This window comes from Ctenopharyngodon idella, chromosome 3 (genome assembly GCF_019924925.1).
Source record: "Ctenopharyngodon idella isolate HZGC_01 chromosome 3, HZGC01, whole genome shotgun sequence".
NCBI lineage: Eukaryota > Metazoa > Chordata > Actinopteri > Cypriniformes > Xenocyprididae > Ctenopharyngodon > Ctenopharyngodon idella.
In genome coordinates, this window is record NC_067222.1 from 18,130,284 (window position 1) to 18,153,484 (window position 23,201).

Consider the following 23,201-nt stretch of genomic DNA (forward strand, 5'->3'; position numbering starts at 1 on the left):
ACGCAGTGAGAAAAGTCACTCACTGAAGCACCAGCAACCTTTTTCTTAAAACTTCATCTTGTAAGAATAATTGTTTGAAATCCTATATTGTGTGACCCTGATAGAAGAGAAGTGGATTAGTTATATCTGCATGGGTTCTTTAAGAAAACGGTCAGGTGACTAATAAAACCGTTGTTAAGCTAAGCCCCGCCTCCTGCACCAGATCGGGAAGCCTGATGAAACAGAAATGTTAATTTAAAAGGAAAATAAAAGCTTATTTTTTTATTTTTTTTTATTTTTTTTCAATAGTTTTCTACCAATTTGATTTTGTCTTTCTGGTCACTGGACACGCTTTCAAAATTTGTTTTGCTGTTTTGTCTCATTTCATTGCTGAATAACGACAATTGTGTTAATGGATCCATGTTTTTTGTGAGTGTGTTTTAATCAATGTCAAATTGAGTTAAATGCTGGTTTAAATGAACTGAATTTAGTTGATATGTTGTTTATTTAATGTCTAAGTTGAAAGAGAAGGGTAATATTTGAGCTAAAGCCCAGTATAGGTAATTTGTTTATAAAGGTACACATGTGTAATATGTAGTATTTTCATGTTTCTATTTTTTGTTAACTTTGTGTATATTGTTTCATTGGTGAATTATCTATTTTGCAGAAAGGACTTTTGATTGATTAAAAAGGATAAAACATTGTGTCACTTCATGGACTTTTATTTTATATTTCTTGTGTCTTGATGATTCTGGTTTCAGTTCTTGTGATTTACTGGCTGCCGGTAAAGTCCATATGCGAGTCTAGTTCAGGCGGAAAAGCATTCTCACCTTTGTTAAGCTTGTGGTGTTCCAGGACAAAAATGACCCGCCTACAAAAAACTGCTTATAAATCTCTTGTTACACGCTATTACCACCAAATATTGGGTTCAATCTTCATGCACCTCAGTGTTTTTAAGTGAATTGGCAAGACTGAACTTCTTCACTCAAACACTGAGGAGCATGAGCTCAGATCAATGAGACCTGTGATCAGCCAGATCCAAAAAGAAACACTAAACCTGTGCTAACTGAAGATGACAAAAACATTGAATTGCTGAGGTGTTGCGTTCATACATTTGAATGCATTTTCTTAAGCAAAGATCTTTCTCATGTGAAGTGAGCAGTATGTGTTGTGAAGGAGTGTGTGTGTGTGTGTGATGTTGTGCAGCAGCTGCGGCGCGTCTCTGATATTTAATACACACAACAGATGGACACACACATGCAGCATCACTGTCTGCTATTGTTTAACTAGCCAATGGGACGAGTGTGTGTGTGAGAGAGAGTTTAGACACGCGGTGTGTTCATCTCAAACTCAATCCACTCTCATCTGCTGCTCAGGTAACATACATTCACTCTCACTGTCTGTCTCTTCATGTGCTTGTTTTCTGCTGTTATGTGCGTGTTTGAATCTTGAATCTCACGATTAAAGATTACCCACGATGCCTCTGGCTGCCGCTGATGAGCCCATCTGCCCGAAGTTCCAGCCCAACATCTTCGACTCCACCCGCTGCCACGACTGCTTACGACAGAAACACCTGCACAACACCTGCAGCAGTGGCGAGCTCGTGCCCGAGCCGCGCGCATCTGCCGCGCACAGTGACGAGAAAGACACCAGCGCCAAGGTGAGACAGACAGACAGACAGAGGGTGTGACTGCATCAGGAAGAACTACACACAGATGCTCAAAGCTGCTGAGCAGAAACTCATGCAATTTACTGCACAACAGTGAAACTCTGCAGGGTGTGTTTGGGTTTCTCACAGTATCGTCTATAATAAGGACAGATGCAGTGTGTGATGATGCTGTAATAAGTTAGAGTAATTAATTCAAGTAATAAGGAGAGAGGATGATGCGCACGCACCTTCTCATTAATAATGAATGAAGGCAGATCGTTTTCTTCTCTCTGGCACCAGAGTAACACAATACATTCACAGAGAGACGTTAACTGCTAAAACCAGCTGAAAACTAAAACTGCCTTAACATACTGACAGAAACATATTAATAACCTTAAAAAGGAAAATATTTGAGTAGCTTTAGTCTAACAAATTTGTGTAGAGTCTTGTGAATGGGCAGCAGGCCATTGCTATCGGGTTGCTAAAGTGATCTGAGTGGTGTTTACCAGGTTGCTAGGGTGTTTTGGGTATTTGCTAGGTTCTGTTGGATTGTTGCTTAGGTCAGTGTTCACTTTTGGTGTGAATGGACCTTTACATTTGCCAAAAACTTTTTTTTTCTTAAAAACAAACAAACAAACAAGCAAGCCCAGCCCAGGTGAGAAAGAGTAACATAACAGTTACTTTCTATAAAAAGTAACTACATAACACAATTCATTACTTTTTAGGGAGTAACGCAATATTGTAACGCATTACTTTCTATAATAAGTAACTAAGTAATGCAATAAGTTACTTTTTAGGGAGTAACACAATATTGTAACACATTACTTTCTATAATAAGTAACTAAGTAATGCAATAAGTTACTTTTTAGGGAGTAACACAATATTGTAACGCATTACATTCTATAATAAGTAACTAAGTAATGCAATTAGTTACTTTTTAGGGAGTAACACAATATTGTAACACATTACTAAGTAATGCAATAAGTTACTTTTTAGGGAGTAACACAATATTGTAACGCATTACTTTCGATAATAAGTAACTAAGTAATGCAAAAAGTTACTTTTTAGGGAGTAACACAATATTGTAACACATTACTTTCTATAATAAGTAAATAAGTAATGCAATTAGTTACTTTTTAGGGAGTGACACAATATTGTAACGCATTACTTTCTATAATAAGTAAATAAGTAATGCAATTAGTTACTTTTTAGGGAGTAACAATATTGTAACACATTACTTTTTTATAATAAGTAACTAAGTAATGCAATAAGTTACTTTTTAGGGAGTAACAATATTGTAACACATTACTTTCTATAATAAGTAACTAAGTAATGCAAAAAGTTACTTTTTATGGAGTAACACAATATTGTAACACATTACTTTCTATAATAAGCAACTAAGTAATGCAAAAAGTTACTTTTTAGGGAGTAACACAATATTGTAACACATTACATTCTATAATAAGTAACTAAGTAATGCAATTAGTTACTTTTTAGGGAGTAACACAATATTGTAACACATTACTTTCTATAATAAGTAACTAAGTAATGCAATAAGTTACTTTTTAGGGAGTAACACAATATTGTAACACATTACTTTCGATAATAAGTAACTAAGTAATGCAATTAGTTACTTTTTAGGGAGTAACACAATATTGTAACACATTACTTTCTATAATAAGTAAGTAATGCGATTAGTTACTTTTTAGGGAGTAACACAATATTGTAACACATTACTTTCTATAATAAGTAAGTAATGCGATTAGTTACTTTTTAGGGAGTAACACAATATTGTAAAGCATTACTTTCTATAATAAGTAACTAAGTAATGCAATAAGTTACTTTTTAGGGAGTAACACAATATTGTAACACATTACTTTCGATAATAAGTAAATAAGTAATGCAATTAGTTACTTTTTAGGGAGTAACACAATATTGTAACGCATTACTTTCTATAATAAGTAACTAAGTAATGCAATTAGTTACTTTTTAGGGAGTAACACAATATTGTAAAGCATTACTTTCTATAATAAGTAAGTAATGCGATTAGTTACTTTTTAGGGAGTAACACAATATTGTAACGCATTACTTTCGATAATAAGTAACTAAGTAATGCAATTAGTAACTTTTTTAGGGAGTAACACAATATTGTAACATTACTTTCTATAAAAAGTAACCAGGGAGTAACACAATATTGTAATGTTACTTCTATAAAAAGTAACTAATGCAATTAGTTACTTTTTTGGGGAGTAACGCAATATTATAACGCATTATTTTTTAAAAGTAACTTTCCCCAACGATGGGCAAGGTGTTCTGGGTAAATGCTACATTCTACTGGGTGGTTTCTAGGGTGTTTTGGGTAATTAAGTTCTTTTGGGTGGTTGCTAGGTGCTATTGTTTGGTTGCTAACATGTTAATTGTTAGGTTCTATTGGGTGGTTGCTAAGGTGTTTTGGGTAATAGCTAGGTTCTGTCAGGTGGTTGCTAATGTGTTAATTGTTAGGTTCTACTGGGTGGTTGCTAAGGTGTTTTGGGTAATAGCTAGGTTCTATTGGGTGGTTACTAGGGTGTTTTGGGTGGTTGCCAGGGTGTTCTGTGTGGTTGCTAGGTGTTTTCTTCCTTTCTGGCATGAAAACAGTCCCACACCCTCTTCTGGTCTGTAGATTTGACTTGAGTTCCTCCTTCAATGTGTATCTGTAGGATTTTTTTTTTTCATGCTCAAATTTAAAACTTAGTACTAGAGGTTTCAGCACAGCACTATCAGCTCTAGTGATGACTGATCTAACATTACTAATGAAGCTCACTTTGATCCACTAGAACTGTAAAATAGTTAGATAAAAATGAAAAGAGATATGATGTAATCACGTTTATTATCTCAGAAGCGCTTGTTCATCCGTATTTGATGAATACTGATATTTCAGCTGCCGATTCTTCACTCATCTAAAATAATGATGAGCAGAAAAGCCACAAACCAGACCGAGTTACAGCTGTGAAACCCTAAACCAGTACAGTGTGTGTGTGTGTGTGTGTGTGTGTCTGTGATACTGCATGTGAAGTTGCTTCATTTCCTCAGAAATCTCCAGTTAACAGGACTGAAACATGATCTCATCTTAATTTATTAGGAGTAATACATGTCTATCAGTGATAAAGAACTGTGCGATGTCTTCAAAAATTTAAACAACCCCTTACATTACTAATGCAGAAACACTGGTTTAATATAAGATGGATTCACAGTAGATGCAGCATCATTCTGTTCTCATGCCTTAAAGTTCCATGAGAAAATCATAATGTAGCTGTAATGTGCTGCTTTCTGATTGGTTGTGTGTGTTCTGTCCACCAATCAGGAGGACTCAGATGTGCTGTCAGTGGTCAGCAGCTACTGTGATGTCAGCAGAGGGGGGCGGGGCTTTGAGGACAGCTCCCTCTGCATCTTGAGTCCCGACTGTGACCTGTATCTGTGTGACGGAGACGACGACCAAAGCTCGGACAGGTAAGACTGCTAAAGAGCCGTTGCATGTTATTCAGTCTTGAAATTAGATTGGCATGCTGAGTCTATGCTGTTGTTATGTTATTTATCCTGTATTATAAGTAGTTTTAAAACTTTGCATTGCATACTTTGCTCTAAGAATGTGTTTTGGGGACTTTGGGGGATAAAATCCATTTGTACTCTGTAGGTTGTGAGTGTGTTGAGTCCTGGCATCATTCTTTCCAAATACAACTTTCATCCCAGTCAGGGTGACGATTCTGTATACAGCAGCTCTGCCGGTCCAGAGCAATACTCCAGGCTCCTTCATCATCCTTCATCCTACCATAGAATGACCCGCTTGGATCCGCCACCTCACCGGACAAGCCCCCGTGGCTGGACGGAGGTGTCTCAGAGTCGCAGTGATGGTTTTGGGCAGTTCGGTTTTTCTCACGGTGAGGAAAACACCAATATCTAGTTACCAGTTGAGCAGCTTGTGGTGTTGTTCAGATAGTTAGAGTGGCAGTTTGAGGTGTCAGTTGGTGTCGGGTTCCACTGGGCTTTTCCTGAGTGCTGCGTCACGGTGCATGAGTGCAGTGTATCATTTCACATATTAACACAGGTCACGATCTTGTCTCTCTGTCCGCAGGCAGCGTGAAGGAACGGAGGGAACGAGAGAGTGGATATTTCTCTCTGGGAAGGGCTGCCGGTAGCAGAGCTCTCCGTGATCAGAGTCCCCCTGCTCCTTATCGGCATTCTGAAAGAGGGCATCCCCTGCCTAGCAACAAAAGCCCAGAACCCAAAGCCGCCATTCCATTTCGGAACCCAGATCTGGGCCTCCCCTCGGAAAGGAGAACCTCTGAGTTTCAGAATCCCGAGCAGCTCGCAGAAGACTATCCTCCCCAGTATCCTCCAGATCCGCTGGATCTCAGCGTGGAGGTTGAGGCCCTTGCTGGTCCCCGAGCGCTGAGTCCCACCCCTTTCAAACAAGCTGAATCGATCGGTGCCTCCAGTCGAAGAGGTGGACGAAATGCCCACACGTCTCCCTTACGGCAGCCGGGAACGCTCAACTCTTCCCAAAGAGGCTCTGGCCTCTCGCGTTCCTCCTCTCCCTCCCGTAGTACCTCCCCATTCAGACGGGCTGAGTCCAGCTCCTCTCTCAACACGGTCGGCTTTCGGTCTAGCATTGTTTCACGTGGACAAGATCGGGCAACGGTCAGTCCAGCACGAAACAGTTACTCCGGAGGCCTGCAGAAAAACCTCAAATCATTTGTGAGTACTGCAGGCACCGTCAGTAATGTTAGTAAGTCTCTGTCTTACATGGATCTGAGAGGCTCTTTACGGAAACCCGATACCAACAGCTCCTTCATTGGGTCTACAGAAAACCGTGGAAGCTTGTCCCCTTCCAAACGGACTTATGATGGTCCTGCTGTTAGGAAAACTGAAATGAAAAGCCCTTCATACGAGCGTGGTCATGACAGACAGAGTTCCTCCCCCTCAGTGGGCCGCTATGATTCAAGAAACCAGTCCCCTTCCAGACAGAGTTATGATAGTCCTGCTGTTAGGAAAACCGAAACGAAAAGCCCTTCATACGAGCGTGGTCATGACAGACAGAGTTCCTCCCCCTCAGTGGGCCGCTATGATTCAAGAAACCAGTCCCCTTCCAGACAGAGTTATGATAGTCCTGCTGTTAGGAAAACCGAAACGAAAAGCCCTTCATACGAGCGTGGTCATGACAGACAGAGTTCCTCCCCCTCAGTGGGCCGCTATGATTCAAGAAGCCAGTCCCCTTCCAGACGAAGTTATGGTGGTCCTGCTGTTAGGAAAACAGAGACGAAAGGCCCTTTGTATGAGAGCAGTCATGACAGACAGTTTTCTTCCTCCTCCTCAAAGGGCCACTATGATTCAAGAAGCCAGTCCCCTAAAGGGAGACTAGACACAAATGGCTCATCAAGTCAGATTCGGGAGGGTAGACGCAGTGCGTCTCCGGTCAGGAAGGGCTACGGAACGCCCAGCCAATCAGACAGAGGATCTATGTCTAATGGGTGGAGTCATGCCAGAAACAGCCCCTCCCCATCCAGGAAAAGTTATGAAATGCAAAGCCAAACCACTGTGAAGAAACCAGAAGCAAAGAGCTCCCTTCACAGCTACAACCGAGACAGCAGACACTCTTCCCCAATTAGAGGTCGACACCAAAACCCTGGCTCATCATCGCTTCGTAAGTCCGAAATGAGCCAGTCCTCATCAAACCGTGGCCCCAAGAGCCGCAGTCCCTCCCCCTTAAGGTGGGCAAATGACAACCCTAGCCAATCTCTTCCCCGCAAGGCAGAGAGTGGACGTAGTCCCTCTGTGTCTACACTGAGGTGTGACATTGCAGACCACATCCCTCTCAAGAACACTATGAGTGACAGAACTGGCTCCACCTCTTATGTAAGAAACTCCACAAGTAACCAATCACAGCATGATTCAAACCCTTCATCAGGCCGCTGGAGAGGCTCCACCCACTCTCTCAACAGCCAATCAGTCTCACGTAACTCCTCCCCATCACGACACAGTGGTGAGAAGAAACAAATCAGCTCCTTTCCAAAATCTGTCCCTGTTGCTTGGGAAACGCCACAAGACGGAAGCAAGAGGAGCAGCATGAGGCAGGTCCAAGAGGTGCAAAGCTCAATGCCTAACAACCGACGAGCACCGAGCCGACACAGAAGCCCCTCCCCTCCAGTCGAAAGACACACGTCTTCCCAAAGCTCCATGGACTCAGAGTCAAGTCATCTTTCTGCCGGGTCATCGGGTCTTAACCGGGAAGAATATGCCATGATGGCTGACCTTCCCAAGGTCAAAACAGTCTTCCATAGGGAGAGCCCAAGCCACCTGGGGAAGATCGAGAGCTGTCAGAAACGAGAACTTTCCCGCTACAAACCAGCCAGGTGGACAGAAAATGTTCGCTGTTCAACATGCGGTCTTCTCAATATAACACAATGTAAAAAAGAGTAGCAAAGCCAGGGCGTTTTTAGCAATGTTATCATAAATTCAGGATTAAACTGTAAATAATTCATAACACAGCAGTGAGAGCTCAAGGGCAGCTATCAAATTGGACCAAGTTTGAAATAAACTTGCATGTAACGGCCAGAGAATAAGGTTTTGAATCAGATTTCATATGGGTTTAGTCATATCTTCAGATGAGGGTCACACATGGTCACGAGCTAGCGACCCGGGTTAGCTGAATCTGTTTTTGTGTTTTTCTAGTCATTCCCAGAGCAAATCTCCTCACTCGGAATGGGACGAACTAGAGGATGAAAGAGACAGTGGTACACTATCGAGGGCTCACTCGTCCAGCTCCCTACACACACAGGTAAATACACGTCCTGTAACATTCACATGTCAATACTGAATATGATAGGCTAAGAATAAGTGATGTAAACCTATTTCTAATGGCCTGTTCACACCATAGATGATAACTATAATAATAACTATAATGTTTTATTAATTTTAATAATTGTTCTATCTCTACAAAAACAGTCAAGTCTAAACCACAACTATAATGATAATGTCACAGAGGAACAATTTCATTGGAATCACTTTCAGAGCAAATTTTCTGATGCCGATGACTGATAAAAACATTGACAGCCAATCATAATCCATCCTGCTTTAAAGAGATTGAGTATTTAGATACACTTAGATAAACACTTAGATAAACACAATGATATTGTCTGCTGGCGTGTACGTAAATATAGTTATTGTTATGGTTTTCATTATAATTATTGTTACAGATATCATTAGTTAGTTATCATTATAGTTATCATTACAGTTATTGTTATAGTTATCATTACAGTTATGGTTAGTTAGCTTTATAGTTATCGTTATAGTTAGTGTTATTGTTATCATTACAGGTATCGTTATAGTTATTACATTTATCGTTAAATATCTTTATAGTTATTGTTATAGTTATCATTTAGTTGTCATTGTAGTTATCGTTATAGTTATTGTTTTGTTATCAGTACAGTTATCATTAGTTTTCTTTATAGTTATCATTATCATTATTGTCATCCTTACAGTTATTGTTATAGTTACAACATGTTCTCCAACCAATACCTTTCATTTTAATGCATTGTTCCCCTTTATCTGCGTCATATTTTGGGTTTTGCGTAGCTCAACTGGCAGAGCATTGCAATATATAACAATATGCAATCATGTGATCATGCGATTGTGGGTTCGATCTCAGGGAACGCATGTGCTCATGAAGTGTACATTATGCACTATAAATAAGGGTAGGTTTAGGGGTGGGGTGGGTGTAGTCGTTAATAAAAAAAATGAGTTTTTCTAAATGGAAATAGGACAAATGGTGTAAAACGCCCACACATTGCATTTAAATGAACACGCATTTTGATTAGTAACGACAGTCAGACGTAACACGACACTGTCATTATTTTTACGCCAGCTAGAGGGCGCAGGACTTTAAAACGTAAATATAGGTCGTAATAAGGTGCTTTTTTGAGGTCAGTAATTGTTTTTGAGGTAATTATTGTTACAGATATCGTTAGTTAGTTATCATTATAGTTATCATTGCAGTTATTGTTATAGTTATCATTACAGTTATGGTTAGTTATCTTTATAGTTATTGTTATAGTTATCATTACAGTTGTCGTTATAGTTATTGCAGTTATCGTTAGTTATCTTTGTAGCTACCATTATGGTTATTGTTATTGTCATCATTATAGTTATCGTTATAGTTATTGTTTTGTTATCAGTACAGTTATCATTATCATTATTGTCATCCTTACAGTTGTCAATATAGTTATCATGACAGTTATCGTTATAGTTAGTGTTATTGTTTTCATTACTTTTATCGTTTTAGTTATCATTACAGTTAGTATTATTGTTGTCATTGTAGTTATGTTATCATAATAATTGCCATCGTTGTTATCGTTCTTGGTGTTACAGGCTTAAAAGTGATTTAGGTCAGTAAGAAGTAATACATATATGGATTTTGCACTCATAGTGTACCAGAAACGATATATACCACCCACCCTCGTACTTTCGAATGGTTAAACCCAGCCAGCATGAGCAGGGTGGAGGACTGAGAGTATCTTATCCTCAAAGACATCAAAAACCAAACACTCAGTGTTTACACACACGTCTGCAGAGGTCCAAGAGCATTAACCTGTGTGTATTTCATCCATGTACTAACGCTGGTCTTTGACAGACAGCGAGCAGCCCGGCCGTGGAGCGGATACACCCGTCCAGATCATCAGGACAGAAGCAGGTACAGTCACAGATCCTGTCGGCCTGCAGGAACACTTGAGATTCATCGCTGATCAGTGTGTGTGTTTGTTCTGCAGAAAACACACAGACCGTCAGTGTATTTCTCCTGCAGCGTGGAGCAGACGGATGAAGAACCAATGCAGCAGGCACGTCACTCACACTTAAAGGGATAGATCTCCCAGAAATAAAAACTCTGTCTTCATTTACTCAACACTGTCGCTCCAAACCCGTCTGGAGCACAAAGGAGATGTTAGGCAGAATGGCAGCTTCACTTTCATTGCATCTTTGAACAGAATTGATTAGAGATCTTTGTGTCATACGGGTTTGGAACAACATGAGGGCGAGTAAGTTTTACTTTTTAATTTAACATTTATGTGTTTGTTTGATTTCATCTTTTAATATTGATATTTTTCCTTATTTGTCTTAACTTTATATTAACATTTAGTTATGTTGAAGCAGGCTCTTAAGTGTTGAGTTTAGTAATGTGTTAAACCCACAGCAGGTTTACTGTGAGATTATTGTTCGCGCGGTTCTGATTGGTTGTTGTACTGCGCCGGGCGTTTTGATTGGTTGCTATGCTTCGCTGGGCGGTTCTGATTGGCCGTTCGCTTCCGCTGAACTCTAATCGGGATCCGCCCCGGCAACGCTGACTGCAGCGCGAGTTCCGTCAAACTTAAGCTGCGATCTATCGATAAAATTAGTAAAAGTATTATTAAACATGACGATCTTCAGCTTGAGTGAAACTCGGCAGCGCTAAAGCCTCTCAGATGCGGTTTGTTTAATGTGTGTTTGTGTTTGTGCTGCGGCTGGATTTGAACATCATGACGGTCAGTTTCACTTTAATTCACTTTAATAACCGTGTAAACACGACGCTAGTTCAGTTCTGTGTTCATTCATACTTCAGATCGTGTGTGTTTACACACTGTTTGTGTGTGTATGTGGTACGTACGTGAGCAAACACAACTTGTTTTTTTTAATGTGTGTGTGTTTGTGCGCGCGCGACACACCCGCGCACACAGCGCACGCGCATCACTGAGGCTGATTTGAGCTGGTTTGTTGTTCATGTGAAAACACACAAACTCAGATAAACTCTGATATTATGAGTGCATTGATCACCTGCATCAGAGTTTAGTTCACACACCATCACTAGTGTGTGTGTGTGTGTGTGTGTGTGTGTGTGCGTGCTTTGCAGGGCATGTGATCATGTTCATTGTGTAACACCTAGAGTATTTGAGCAGTGTGTGTTTTTGAGTGTGTGTTTTCTTTCTGTAGAGCTCTATGAAATCCATTTCTTTTTCCCATTTTCTGAACTCTGATTTATTGGATAAATATGTTAGTAATCAAAAAGTACATCTTCATTCATTGAAATTGTCAACTTCTACAGTTGAGCATCAATTTAATAAAAAATTAAAAAATGAAATGCATATATATATATATATATATAAATTCCTCATGTTTCGTTTGAATTGTTAATAAAAACGCATGTCAGATGAACTGAATTTATAAAACTTTAAACACTTAATAATGTATTAAATTATTTTACAATAATACGGCCCAAGACATTTTTTCAGAAATGTTGTGTTTTAATTTTTCTGGATTTATGATTTACAAACACACATTTATTATCAAACATATTGGTAATCAAATGAAGGCATGATTTATTTAATCTTTTACAATTTAATCAAATGAAAAGTAAATTCTTTTTATAACAACTTATTCAAAATGTATAAAAAATGAAATGCGTATGTTTTTTTTTTTTCAAATTCCGTTATATTTTTTTCCCCAAATTCCTTGTGTTCTGTTTACGTTTTTAATAATCGAAAAGCATGTCTGATGAATTGAATTCACAAAACTTTAACAACTTAATAATTTATTAAAAGGGCCCTATGAAATGTTTTATTTTTTCCCAAATTGTGTTTTATTTATTTTTCCCGATTTTCTGAAATCCAGTTTATTGGTTAAATACGTTAGTAATCAAAAACTCTGTCTTATTTAATTGAAATTATGCAACTTATACAATTGAACAACAATTTATTAAAAAAAAAAAGAAATGCGTGTGTATATATATATATATATTTTTTTTTTTTTTTCCTCAAATTCTGTTGTATTTTCCCAAAATTTCTTGTTACCGTTTATATTTTGTTTGGATTCCATTTACATTTTTAATAATCAAAAAGCATGTCAGATGAATTGAATTCATAAAACTTAAACAACTTAATTTTTTATTTTTTTTTCCAGAAATTCTGTGTTGTTTTAATTTTTCTGGATTTGTGATTTACAAACACAAATTTATTATCAAAAACAAATGAAAAGTAAACGATTTAAAATGCCGCACAACAGAGATTTACTGTTAAAATTAAGTTTATTATTATTATATTACTATTATTACTTCGAAAGGTACATTCAGCTGTACGATAGTTTCACAGTTTCATCCAAAATTTGCCAAATTCCGTGAAATTCCACGTTAAATTCCATTATTATGACTGAATTCCATGATTCCGTCCGTGTTTTCCACATCGCCCTCGAAGGCACTGAATCATCGTGACGAATCATTTGATATTGATTCATCGTATGAATCATAGACACTCACTGACTCTTTATTGAAGCTCAGCTGCTAAACTGACTCATTCTGAATGTGTTCGTCGTCATTAATAGAGTAACGATAAGATCAGCTATTATTTTTATTTTGGTGGAAAATATGGTTGATTTTGCTGTTGCATTAGGCTTTTTTTAATTCTTTCACCATCAGTGTGTGTTGTTTCCTGTGCTGTTGTGTTCCTGACACACACAGATGGTGACACTGATGTGTGTGTGTGTGTGTGTGTGTGAAGGATGACGCATTAATCTCCTCTGATAAACCTGTCTGTCTGTCTGTAGCCTGACCTGCTGAACTTTAAGAAGGGATGGATGTCTAAACTGGACGAGAGTGGAGAGGTGAGACGCGTCTGTCTGTCATGATGATGTTGAACTGTGTGTCATCACGACTGACTGTGTGTGTGTGTGTGTGTGTGTGTGTGCAGTGGAGGAAACACTGGTTTGTGCTGACAGATGCTGGCCTGAAGTACTACAGAGACTCTGCGGCGGAGGAGGTGAGAGTCACATGACACACACTAACACTACAGTGGATTTAGAATGATAGTGAGTGAGAGTCGGCTCTGTTTGCTCAGAGAGACGAGGTGGATGGAGAGATCGACCTGAAGTCATGTGTGAAGGTGTCGGAGTTCGACGTGGAGAAGAACTACGGCTTCCAGATACAGGTCAGTTGAGACGGCGTGTGCCATCCTGTCCGGACCTGCTGCATTCCTCCTCATCTGATCTCTGAGCGCTCTCTCTTCCTCCTCCTGCAGACGAGAGACGCCATGTTCACGCTCTCGGCCATGACGGCGGGGATACGCAGGAACTGGATCGAGATTTTGAGGAAGAACGTTCGACCCGGCAGCTCTCCAGACCTCACACAGTCAGTCCAACACACACGCACACACACACACACACACACGTCAGATATAATCAACAGATTAAGATGTGTTTCCTCCTGCAGGCTGCCCAACAGCAGCATTGATAAGGAGAACGCTCGTCAATCATCTTCCCTCCGGCTGCGCAGCCAATCAGAGGCCTCCTCCACCACCGCAAACCCCGCCCACAGCAAATTCGACTACGTCGAGCTGTCACCCGTAGCCACGCCTTCTACTCCTGTCTCCGCCAATCAGAGAGAGTCCGGGGAGGGGCAGGTGAGAGAGCACAGCCAATGGCAGGAGGAGCGGCGGCGCGACGACGCCCACAACCAGTGGGAGGCGGTGCTGTCGCGAAAGGGGGCGGGCCAGCTGTCGGAACAGAAGCGGATAGAGGAGGAGATCGAGAAGAAGTGGGCGGAGTTTGAGCGGCTGCCACTCAAAGAGATGAGGTCACTCCCACCGATGGGCTCGCGGTCGGGCCCGTCAGCCAATCAGGCTCTGGAGAGGGAGGTAGTGCGTGAATAAAGTCTATCTGCTCTCATGAATGACTTTATGAGAACTGAATAGAACACAGAGACACTCGTTAACCCTCGTATAACGCGTTCGGCTCGTTTTGGTGAGAAAAAAAAAAAAGTTTTACAAATATGTAGGTTTCATATGTAAGCTGTTTTTGAGCCATTACAAGTTCAAAGGAAGTTGATTAAAGTCCATTGATTTCAGTTTGGATTGAAATCTGTGTTTTATTTGAAAGCTAATGGTCAAAACTGATGTTGTTTTTATGCGTTATAAGGGTTAACATGGCGATCTCCTGAACAAATGAGCTTTATAAAGTTGTTATGGAGCTTATTCGTTCTGATCTCTGTGTGTTTGTGTGTGCATGAGCGTGTTTTCACACTTCCTGTCCAGTACACTTGCACTTCCTGCAGAAGGCTTTACCTCTGTGCCTCTCTCCTGTAGGTGGCGTCTCTGAGGCAGCAGCTGGCGGAGCTGAGGGCGGGGCGGGAGGGGTGGGCGGGGTCAGAGCGGAGGGCGTGCTGCGGGGCGGAGTCTCGCTGCGGGGAGAGTCTGCAGCAGATGGAGCGCGTCCACAAGGAGGCGCTGGAGCAGCAGGAGCAGAGGCACGCGCAGCAGATCAGCGCGCTGGAGAGAGAGAGAGACGCGCTGCTGAGGGAGGAGACGGACGCCACTGCACGAGGTACTGGGCGGAGCTTCACTGCCGCCACTCCCATTCGTCGTTGTCCAAACATGTGACTGTAGAGAGCGCAATCGGCCGTTCTGGAAGGAAAAACACCATTTGTTTTCTCCACAGAAGAAGTGATTTTTAACTATAACTATATCATATAATGTCTTTGAAAATCCTTATGGGGAAAAATGAATGGAAAAAATATCCGGAACCAACGGCGCTGAAAAAGGGGGCGGCACTAATGAGCTTGTTTGCAGTGCAGAATGGCTGTTTGTGGTGATGGGCAACATGTTGAATGTTTGCATGCGAATGATGTACACACACGTGTGTGTTTGTGTTGTCAGTGATGGAGGCGTTACAGAAAGCGCACAGAGAAGAGCTGGAAAAAACCGCACAACGCAAAGAGACACATGGGATGGACACACACACGCTTAACAAACAACAACAGTGAGTACACACACACTAAACAGTGACAATTATGAGGCAGAAACGGGCTTCCGTATGGAACAGATACACTGGTGTTAAAGAGGACGTGTGTGTGTGTGTGTGTGTGTGTGTGTGTGTGCAGGGCAGAGGTGGCGTCTCTGCGGCGGGAGCTCCAGAGTCTGTCGGAGCGATTCTCTCAGAAGTGTCTGGAGCTGAAGCGAGCGCAGCAGCACCACGAACACACAGAACAACAGATGAGCCAGAAAGACAGACAGATGGAGCAGCTGAAGAGAGACAACCAGGTGACCTTCAGTTTGGTCACATTAACCTCATACAGGAGACTCAGATTTGATTTGAAGCTCTGCTGAATCCCTGTGACGTGTGGTATGTAGAGGATCATATAAACATGTCTGTGTGTCTGTAGGACTTACAGGCTCGTCTGTCGGAGGAGGTGAAGGTCATTCGCTCTCTGGTCACAGGTCAAGGGTCAGACGCAGGGACTGACGGCAGTGAGAGGTCATGGTGTGAGATGCAGGTGAGACGTTTGATCAGTATCATGTGTTTCTGTCTGTTCTGACCCACAAACACAGGTATATTTCACACAGTTTTTATTGTTTTGTCACATGAATGTTTGTCTTTAGAAAAGTGTAATGCCGTTTTCTTTCATCACACCTCTGTAGATACAAACTGTCAACTCATTTGTTGCGTAATTTGAGTCTCTCTTACCAGCTACCGATTTACAAATGAGTGTTTGAACAGCCATTCTCTTCAGCCAATCAGACGTGAGATTTAATCCAGCCAGTCATGATGCGTCTTGCTCAATGCTAGGACTCAACACGTATAGCTTTGCTTGTCTGCTCAGACAGGACGGGGTTTCATCATCAGTCATGCAGTTTAATGAGTGAAGATTTTTCAAAACAATCTTCATTCTTATTTGTGAAAAATCTGTAGCTTTTATTGATCTTTTTAACCTCTGCATCATCAAATGCGTCATTAGATATTAAGCCTTTATTGGAAATCAGCAAAGTTGTTTTTCAAGATGCATGACTGTGTGTGTGTGTGTGTGTGTGTGTGTGTGTCGCAGGTGCTGCTGCGGGTGCGAGAGAACGAACTGCAGTACCTTCACCAAGAGCTCAACAGCCTCCGCAACCAGATGCACTTCCTCACCACGGTAACACACCTAAACCTGTGTGTGTGTGTGTGTGTGTGTGTGTAATAGGGTTGCAAAATTCCAGGAATTTTCAAAGCTGGAAACTTTCCATGGGAATTAACGGGAATATATGGGATTGATAATAAGTGAGTATCAAATCATCATATTAAGCCGCGGTCACACTAGACTTTGAACGTGCGAAATTTCTTCGGATGCTGTAACGGTCGTGATGTGACGTCATTCAACACATAACTTAAAGTAATACATTCAAAATGTAAAAATATAGAACCTGCTGCAAAAATATCATTCTTTTAATTCAGAGGTCATGCCGTGACGAATCGATCTTCTACTGGTCGCACGTCTTCACGTGATGCGAATTCGCAGGTCAGAGTTCACCAAACTTGACCTTTGGAACGCAGCGAAAGGCGAATTTTTCCCGCGAGCTTGAGTTTCCGGTCTGACGCATTCGCATGCGTTTGAATGGAAGTCAATGGAACGAAAAGTGCAGTGTGATTTCTGAAGGATCATGTGACACTGAAATAAATAACGCATAACAATTGCTGCAATAAAAATCGATTTATTTTACATATTTACTAAATTAGAATTAATTGAATGCGAAAAATAAATAACTTATTTAATGTTATGACCAAACAAAATGTTTATATTCATGTTTTTATATGATACATTTTATATAAATTTCCCCAAATTTCCAATTAATTCTCATAAATTCCTGTTAAGTTTCCAAATTGGAATATTTCCAAAATTCCTCAGGTTAAATTCCGCCCCTAAACTTTCCGCCCCTTTGCAACCCTAGTGTGTAACCCATCTTCCCCGTCTGTGTGTGTGTGTGTGTGTGTGTGTGTGTGTGTGTGTGTGTGTGCAACACGTGATCCCTCAGGGTTTTTCCTGGGTCAAAAATGGTATTCGGCGGTGGCTGACAGACATGTTCATCCACGCAAACAGTAAAAAGTGCCCTACCCATGTGATCTGTGAGCCCAATACTGACAATAAAGTACCCATCATTCTCACTGTAATCCTTTCTTGCCCTCTTTGCAAAAAGATCTGTGATTTCATAGCTTTGTAAGAGAAGACGCTTCTTTGCTAGACCTGAAAATTATTTTGGTATATATAATAATAATAATAATAATTATTAATGATCAGTATTAAAAAGTAGCATTAAAAAGTTAATTTAGCTAATAATCAAATTTTCTACCATATACAGTTGAATGCACCGAGCGTTGTTCTGGTTTCACTCCAGTCTAAACTAACTGATTTTATAGGTAGGCCTAATTCACTACACATTGTCATAGAAATAACCTGAAAATACTGTGGATTATTAAGGCTAAATCTTACTAACCACTCTTGGGGTTAGCACACTTACGTTCTCATTTCAGAGCTGTTCTGATTCAGACAGTGAGTTCAGTGTTGAACAGATCAGCTGTTTTCACGATTCATTAAAATGAATCTGTTCAAATGAGTCATTAGGTCGCGAATCAGACATTAGTGGACGTGGACACGTTGCGTGCGAATCGTGTCTGTTAGCCGTTAGGACATCGCAAGTGTGTGCGAGCGCTACCGCGAGTGTACGGTCAGTGTGTAACATGTTTCCTAACTGTGTGTGTGTGTGTGTGTGTGTGTGTGTGTGTCAGGAGAAGAGCAGCGTGTGCGAGCGCTACCGCGAGGTGTGTGAGGAGCTGAGCGCCATGAAGATCCGCAGCGAGCGTGAGGCCGAGGCGCTCCGAGAGCACCTGAGACTGGCACTGAGCGCGCTGCACGAGAACGACAACAGCCTGCAGCACTGACGGCCGGGGGAGGAGCCTCCGCGGTCATGTGACTCTCATTTCAGTCCGATCCGCCAGTCAGCTGCGGGACACTGGAACAAACGCTTCTGCACTTTCTCATGTGTGTTTATGGGACCAAACTGGAACGTCTCACTGTCGCTAGTGTGGAGGAACTGAACACACACACGAACAATCAACAAACTCATATCTGATAGATATCATATTTGCCAATCTAGTATCATGTGTGTGTGTTCTGTGGAAGCTTGTTTCCACCACGGAATAAAAACTCTTTTAAAGAAAGTGTGACTTACAATTCTGAGAAGAAACTCAGAAATTTAACTTGTAGTTCTGACTTTTTCTCTCGCGGTTGCACGGTTATATCCCGCAATTCTGAGTTTGATTTGCGAGAGAAAAAGTGGCAATTACCTTTTTAATTGTTGTTCTGTGGTGGAAATCAGCTTCCATGGGGTTCAACTGTCTTTGTGCCACAAAAACAAGAGCTTTGCTTGAATGAGCCAATGTTTTTTAAAAGATGTTTGTTTCTTGTTGTCGTATTTAAATTTAGAGTTTAACGCATATGTAAACATATCGAGCTATAGCTAATAAATATGGGTTATTTGGTTTATGGACTCTGAGTGTGTGTCATTTAATATTCATTCCCTTCATAAAGCTGTAATAATATTGTCCACAACAATAATCAAATCTTATTAAGGATCAGGAATTTTATTAATATTTTTTACTTATTATTTCTACCACAAAAAAAAAAATTATGCTGACTATAAAAATGTCTGTGGTGTTTTAATATTGTATTCATTTGTATGACTTTTCCATGTCTAGAAATCTTGAAATGAGGAAAATCACACTTAAAAGTCATAAAATGAGGTTTCCTGATGTGTGCAGGTTTTCCAACATGAGCTGGATGAATTAAAATCTAGAGCTTACTTTAATGTTTGTTTTGTCTTTAAATAATCCTGAGAACACAATTATGACTTGTGTCATAATTATTGACGAAGTCATATTTATGAGGAAAAAAGTCGATTTTATGACATATTGGTAGAAGGCGAGTCGCATCATCCAAGCAACTCATAAAATGATGACAGAAGTAAAACATCACAAAAGGAAAAGATTAAAATTGACTGGTTTGTGTATCGTCATTTATCACTGCTCCAGATGTGCGCGTGTACAGTTCCGCTCCGCGCCGGCAGGTGGCGGCGGGGGGATTTGAAGCGCTGGCGCGCATGCGCAGAGAAGAAGCAGAGGCGCATGATGGCGTCCAGCGCAGCGACCCGCACAGGCGCCGCCGCCGCTAAAGTCGTGAAACCGATCTTCAGCCGCGACCTGAACGAGGCCAGACGGAGGGTTCGGGAACTGTACCGGGCCTGGTACCGGGAGGTGCCGAACGCAGGTACTGCGCGCGCTCACAGCGCGAAACACACACACAGAAGCGCGTCAAGGTCAGACACACCACAACTTCTCATGATAACACAAACAATCACAGGAATATACAGAGAAATGCTCACTGTTACACAGCTAAACACACAAACACTCGGTCTGACAACTAAACATTCACTGTTTCTATGATTTAATTCCTCTGTGTGTCTAAATGAACCGAGGTAAATGATGTGTGAAATCACCACTATATATGACAGGAAAGAGTTGTTGTAAACTGTTCACCAAAAACATTCGTTCAGCGATTCATTCTGCATCGGTAACGAGTCTAATTATACCTCTTTTTTTTTTAATACTAGTAGAAATATATGTGCCGTTACAATTGTCCAAATATTATGCATTTCCTGAATAAACACGAGTTTCAGTAATTCATTATGTCTGATTATTAGTTATTTCTGTTTGTTGAAAAAGATTCACATGCCGAACTGAACGAACGACACTGTGATTCAGTCAGCAGATCCTCGTTCAGATTCATTGAATCGTTTACTTGACTGATTTGTTTTCGTCCGTGTTTCAGTCATTAACTGAAGTGAATCGAGTGAGTCGGAAGGATTCGCTCGCTAACGTGTGTGTGATGTGTTTCAGTTCACATGTTTCAGCTGGACATCACTCCGCGTCAAGGCCGAGACAAAGTGCGGGAAATGTTCGACAGGAACAGACACGTGACGGACCCTCGCGTCATCGACATGCTGGTCATCAAGGTGAGGAACACGGCCGCTGCTAGCGTGTTTTTAGGTGTGACGCGTGTGTGTGTGTGTTTGATCTGAACCCGTGTGTGTGTTTCAGGGCAAGATGGAGCTGGAGGAAACCATCAACATCTGGAAGCAGAAAACTCACATCATGCGCTACTTCCATGAGACCGAGGTGCCGCGTCCCACTGACTTCCTCTCCAAATTCTACCACGGACACGACCCTTGACCTCTGACCCTTGACCCCTGATATGTGTGTTGTCATTTTCTGCTTCTGGACTGTAAATACACTCGTGCTGAATCTCTCCAGTCTGTGTGTGTGTGTGTGTCATTGAACCATCGTTATATCTGATTATCAGTGTTGAAAACAGTCATATTTCTGTGGAAACCGTCATATATTTTATTTTTCAGGATTCTTTGATGAATAGAAAGTTCAAAAGAACAGCATTTATTTGAAATAGAATCAGCAGATCCTCGTTCAGATTCGAAACATTGAATCGTTCACTCGACTGATTCGTTTCGTAAGTGTGTGTATATATCCCTATTGTAGATCGGTGTTCAACAGAATCAATAATTCAACATTGCTACGTTTTAACCGTTCGTGAATTTTCATAAATACACAGTTACAGACAGATGAATCTTATCCTCCAGGATGAGTGTTTATACACGGATCACTGAATCACACACGGATTCTCCAGTGTTTATTGAGCGAATCTCCAGCAGCACCTGAGGAAAGAAACAAACATCGATCGCTCGTTACGAGAATCTGAAGTGACGTCAGATCGTACAGATGCAGTCGCTCGTGATGGTAGACCTGTGATCAATCGTCATCGTCATCATCCTCGGGCACGAATATATCGTGTTCCTCCAGCAGAGCCGCGAAGTTCTTGCTGATCAGCGTCCCGACGTACAGGAACGGAGCCACGACCATCATGATCCGGAACAGACCAAACGCCGTCTGTCGAAACAACCGGAAAACCACCACACGTTACTGTTTATATCAGTGTTAATATGCGAGTTTTACATCACTATATTCATTGACCCAGTATGTTGTGCTTGTATGTTTTAGTATGCGAGCGTCCATGTACGGTAAAAAGAGTACTCGGGATAATTTGTTATTTTACTTATCCAATCAAATCAAGTCTTTGTTCTTGTGCTGAATAAATATTGCATTTCAGAATTAGTGGTGACTGAAGAAGAATCAAACCGCCTGACTTCGTTCTACAGGTGAATTTCACACACAAACAATGCAATTTAAATGAGGCAAATACTGAAATACACTGTCTTTAATAATAACTGAACAAGTCCCGCCTTTTAAGGGAACAGCTGCAGTGACCCAATGACTTTACCAATCAGCGATTGGCTCTTTTCCATAGAAACCAAAGACTCGCGCTGGGACTGCACATGCGCATTGGCTCGTCTAGTCTGAATAATAAGCTTCTTTGTCGCTATTTGAGCATAAGAAACAACATTTATATGGGACAGTTCATGTCAGATTAATTTGTGATTATTTAATTGTGAGTTTGCCAAACAGTTTTTGAGATTTCACGAAATAGACAGGATCTGAAATAGCTGCCCAGAGGCGTTGCAAAATGGCCGCTTTCCTGAACTCAATCAGAATCGAAAAGCACTGAGCATGTGCAGATTACATCATCACTCACGCTTCATTAGCATATTAACGATTAGTGCGTTGCTACTCTTAAATTAACCGAAGAAACAAAGATGTAATGAAACTTACATCTTTACCGTTGTATTTATACTTATCAGCCTTGACTGGGTTATTGTTATGATTATCATAATTATTAGTTATCTTTATTGTTATATTCATTATTTATCATAGTTATCTTTATAGTTATTATTAGCTATCCTTATAGTTATCATTGCAGTCATCGTTATTGATGTAAACAGGCTCTCCTTTAATAGACATGACGTGAATTATAATAAAAAAAATTCAGCAGATATAGCTGTGCTACTGAAAGACCCGCGCGCGCGCGCACACGCGCGCACACGCACTGACTGACAGATGTGGTGTGTCCCCTGACAGACACGTGCGCACGCGTCCTCTCGTTCATGTTTACGTCCATATATTCACACCGGTGTGTAGATCTGACCGCGGGTTTCTCTGATTATGATCAATAATCGCGTTATGTTATTGAACTGATCGCTGTGTGTGTGTGTGTGTGTGTGTGTGTGTGTGATCAATTGATCGTGTTGTTACTCACTCACTTTCTTGGGTTTGGGCAGAATGGCGCCGGAGGTGGTGCTCACTGCGGTCCGGTGCTGCTGAGCCCGAACCAGCCGAGCGCGAGGAACTAAAGAACCGAGCGACAGAGACACGAACCGACGAGCCGACACCGCCGCCATGATCACTGACAGATGAGTGTGTGTGTGTGTGTGTGTGTGTGTGTGCGTGCGTGCGTGTGCGCTGAAACCAATACACTAGCACTGAAAATAAACACCTTACATATTTAAAATACCTTTCAGATGAAAGATTGCATAACCAGTGCTTGACATGACATGACATGACATGTTGCTCCTCTTTCAAGGCTCTAGTTTAAATGGTTTTAGTTTAAATGGTTAGTTAATTCTAGTTTAAATGGTTAGTTGATTCTAGTTTAAAGGGTTAGTTGATTCTAGTTTAAATGGTTAGTTGATTCTAGTTTAAAGGGTTAGACGATTCTAGTTTAAATGGTTAGTTAATTCTAGTTAAAAGGGTTAGT

At 41.0% G+C, this 23,201-nt stretch overlaps 2 protein-coding genes across 4 annotated transcripts; both read left to right on the top strand.

The window, feature by feature from the left end:
• Positions 1 to 1,446: 1,446 nt before the first annotated feature.
• On the top strand, positions 1,447 to 18,972 carry LOC127508097 (TRIO and F-actin-binding protein-like). Of its 3 annotated transcripts, none has more exons than XM_051885704.1 (18): positions 1,447 to 1,639; positions 4,971 to 5,116; positions 5,357 to 5,544; positions 5,739 to 8,016; positions 8,336 to 8,441; positions 10,293 to 10,352; positions 10,429 to 10,497; positions 13,229 to 13,285; positions 13,372 to 13,440; positions 13,519 to 13,608; positions 13,699 to 13,808; positions 13,890 to 14,316; positions 14,761 to 14,998; positions 15,331 to 15,433; positions 15,555 to 15,714; positions 15,837 to 15,947; positions 16,497 to 16,583; positions 18,212 to 18,972. In XM_051885704.1, exons 1-18 carry the CDS (start codon positions 1,457 to 1,459, stop codon positions 18,362 to 18,364), a joined length of 4,635 nt encoding a protein of 1,544 aa, XP_051741664.1. In that variant the 5' UTR covers positions 1,447 to 1,456; the 3' UTR covers positions 18,365 to 18,972. The 3 variants fall into 3 exon arrangements, with proteins under 3 accessions (XP_051741664.1, XP_051741665.1, XP_051741666.1); XM_051885705.1 differs by having other exon boundaries at positions 13,890 to 14,313; XM_051885706.1 differs by lacking the exons at positions 1,447 to 1,639; positions 4,971 to 5,116; positions 5,357 to 5,544; ... (2 more) ...; positions 10,293 to 10,352; positions 10,429 to 10,497 and adding an exon at positions 10,953 to 11,178.
• A 571-nt stretch (positions 18,973 to 19,543) lies between these two features.
• On the top strand, positions 19,544 to 20,790 carry LOC127508212 (NADH dehydrogenase [ubiquinone] 1 alpha subcomplex subunit 6-like). The gene is made up of 3 exons (XM_051885985.1): positions 19,544 to 19,748; positions 20,378 to 20,493; positions 20,579 to 20,790. Exons 1-3 carry the CDS (start codon positions 19,607 to 19,609, stop codon positions 20,708 to 20,710), a joined length of 390 nt encoding a protein of 129 aa, XP_051741945.1. The 5' UTR covers positions 19,544 to 19,606; the 3' UTR covers positions 20,711 to 20,790.
• The last annotated feature ends 2,411 nt before the right edge of the window (positions 20,791 to 23,201 follow it).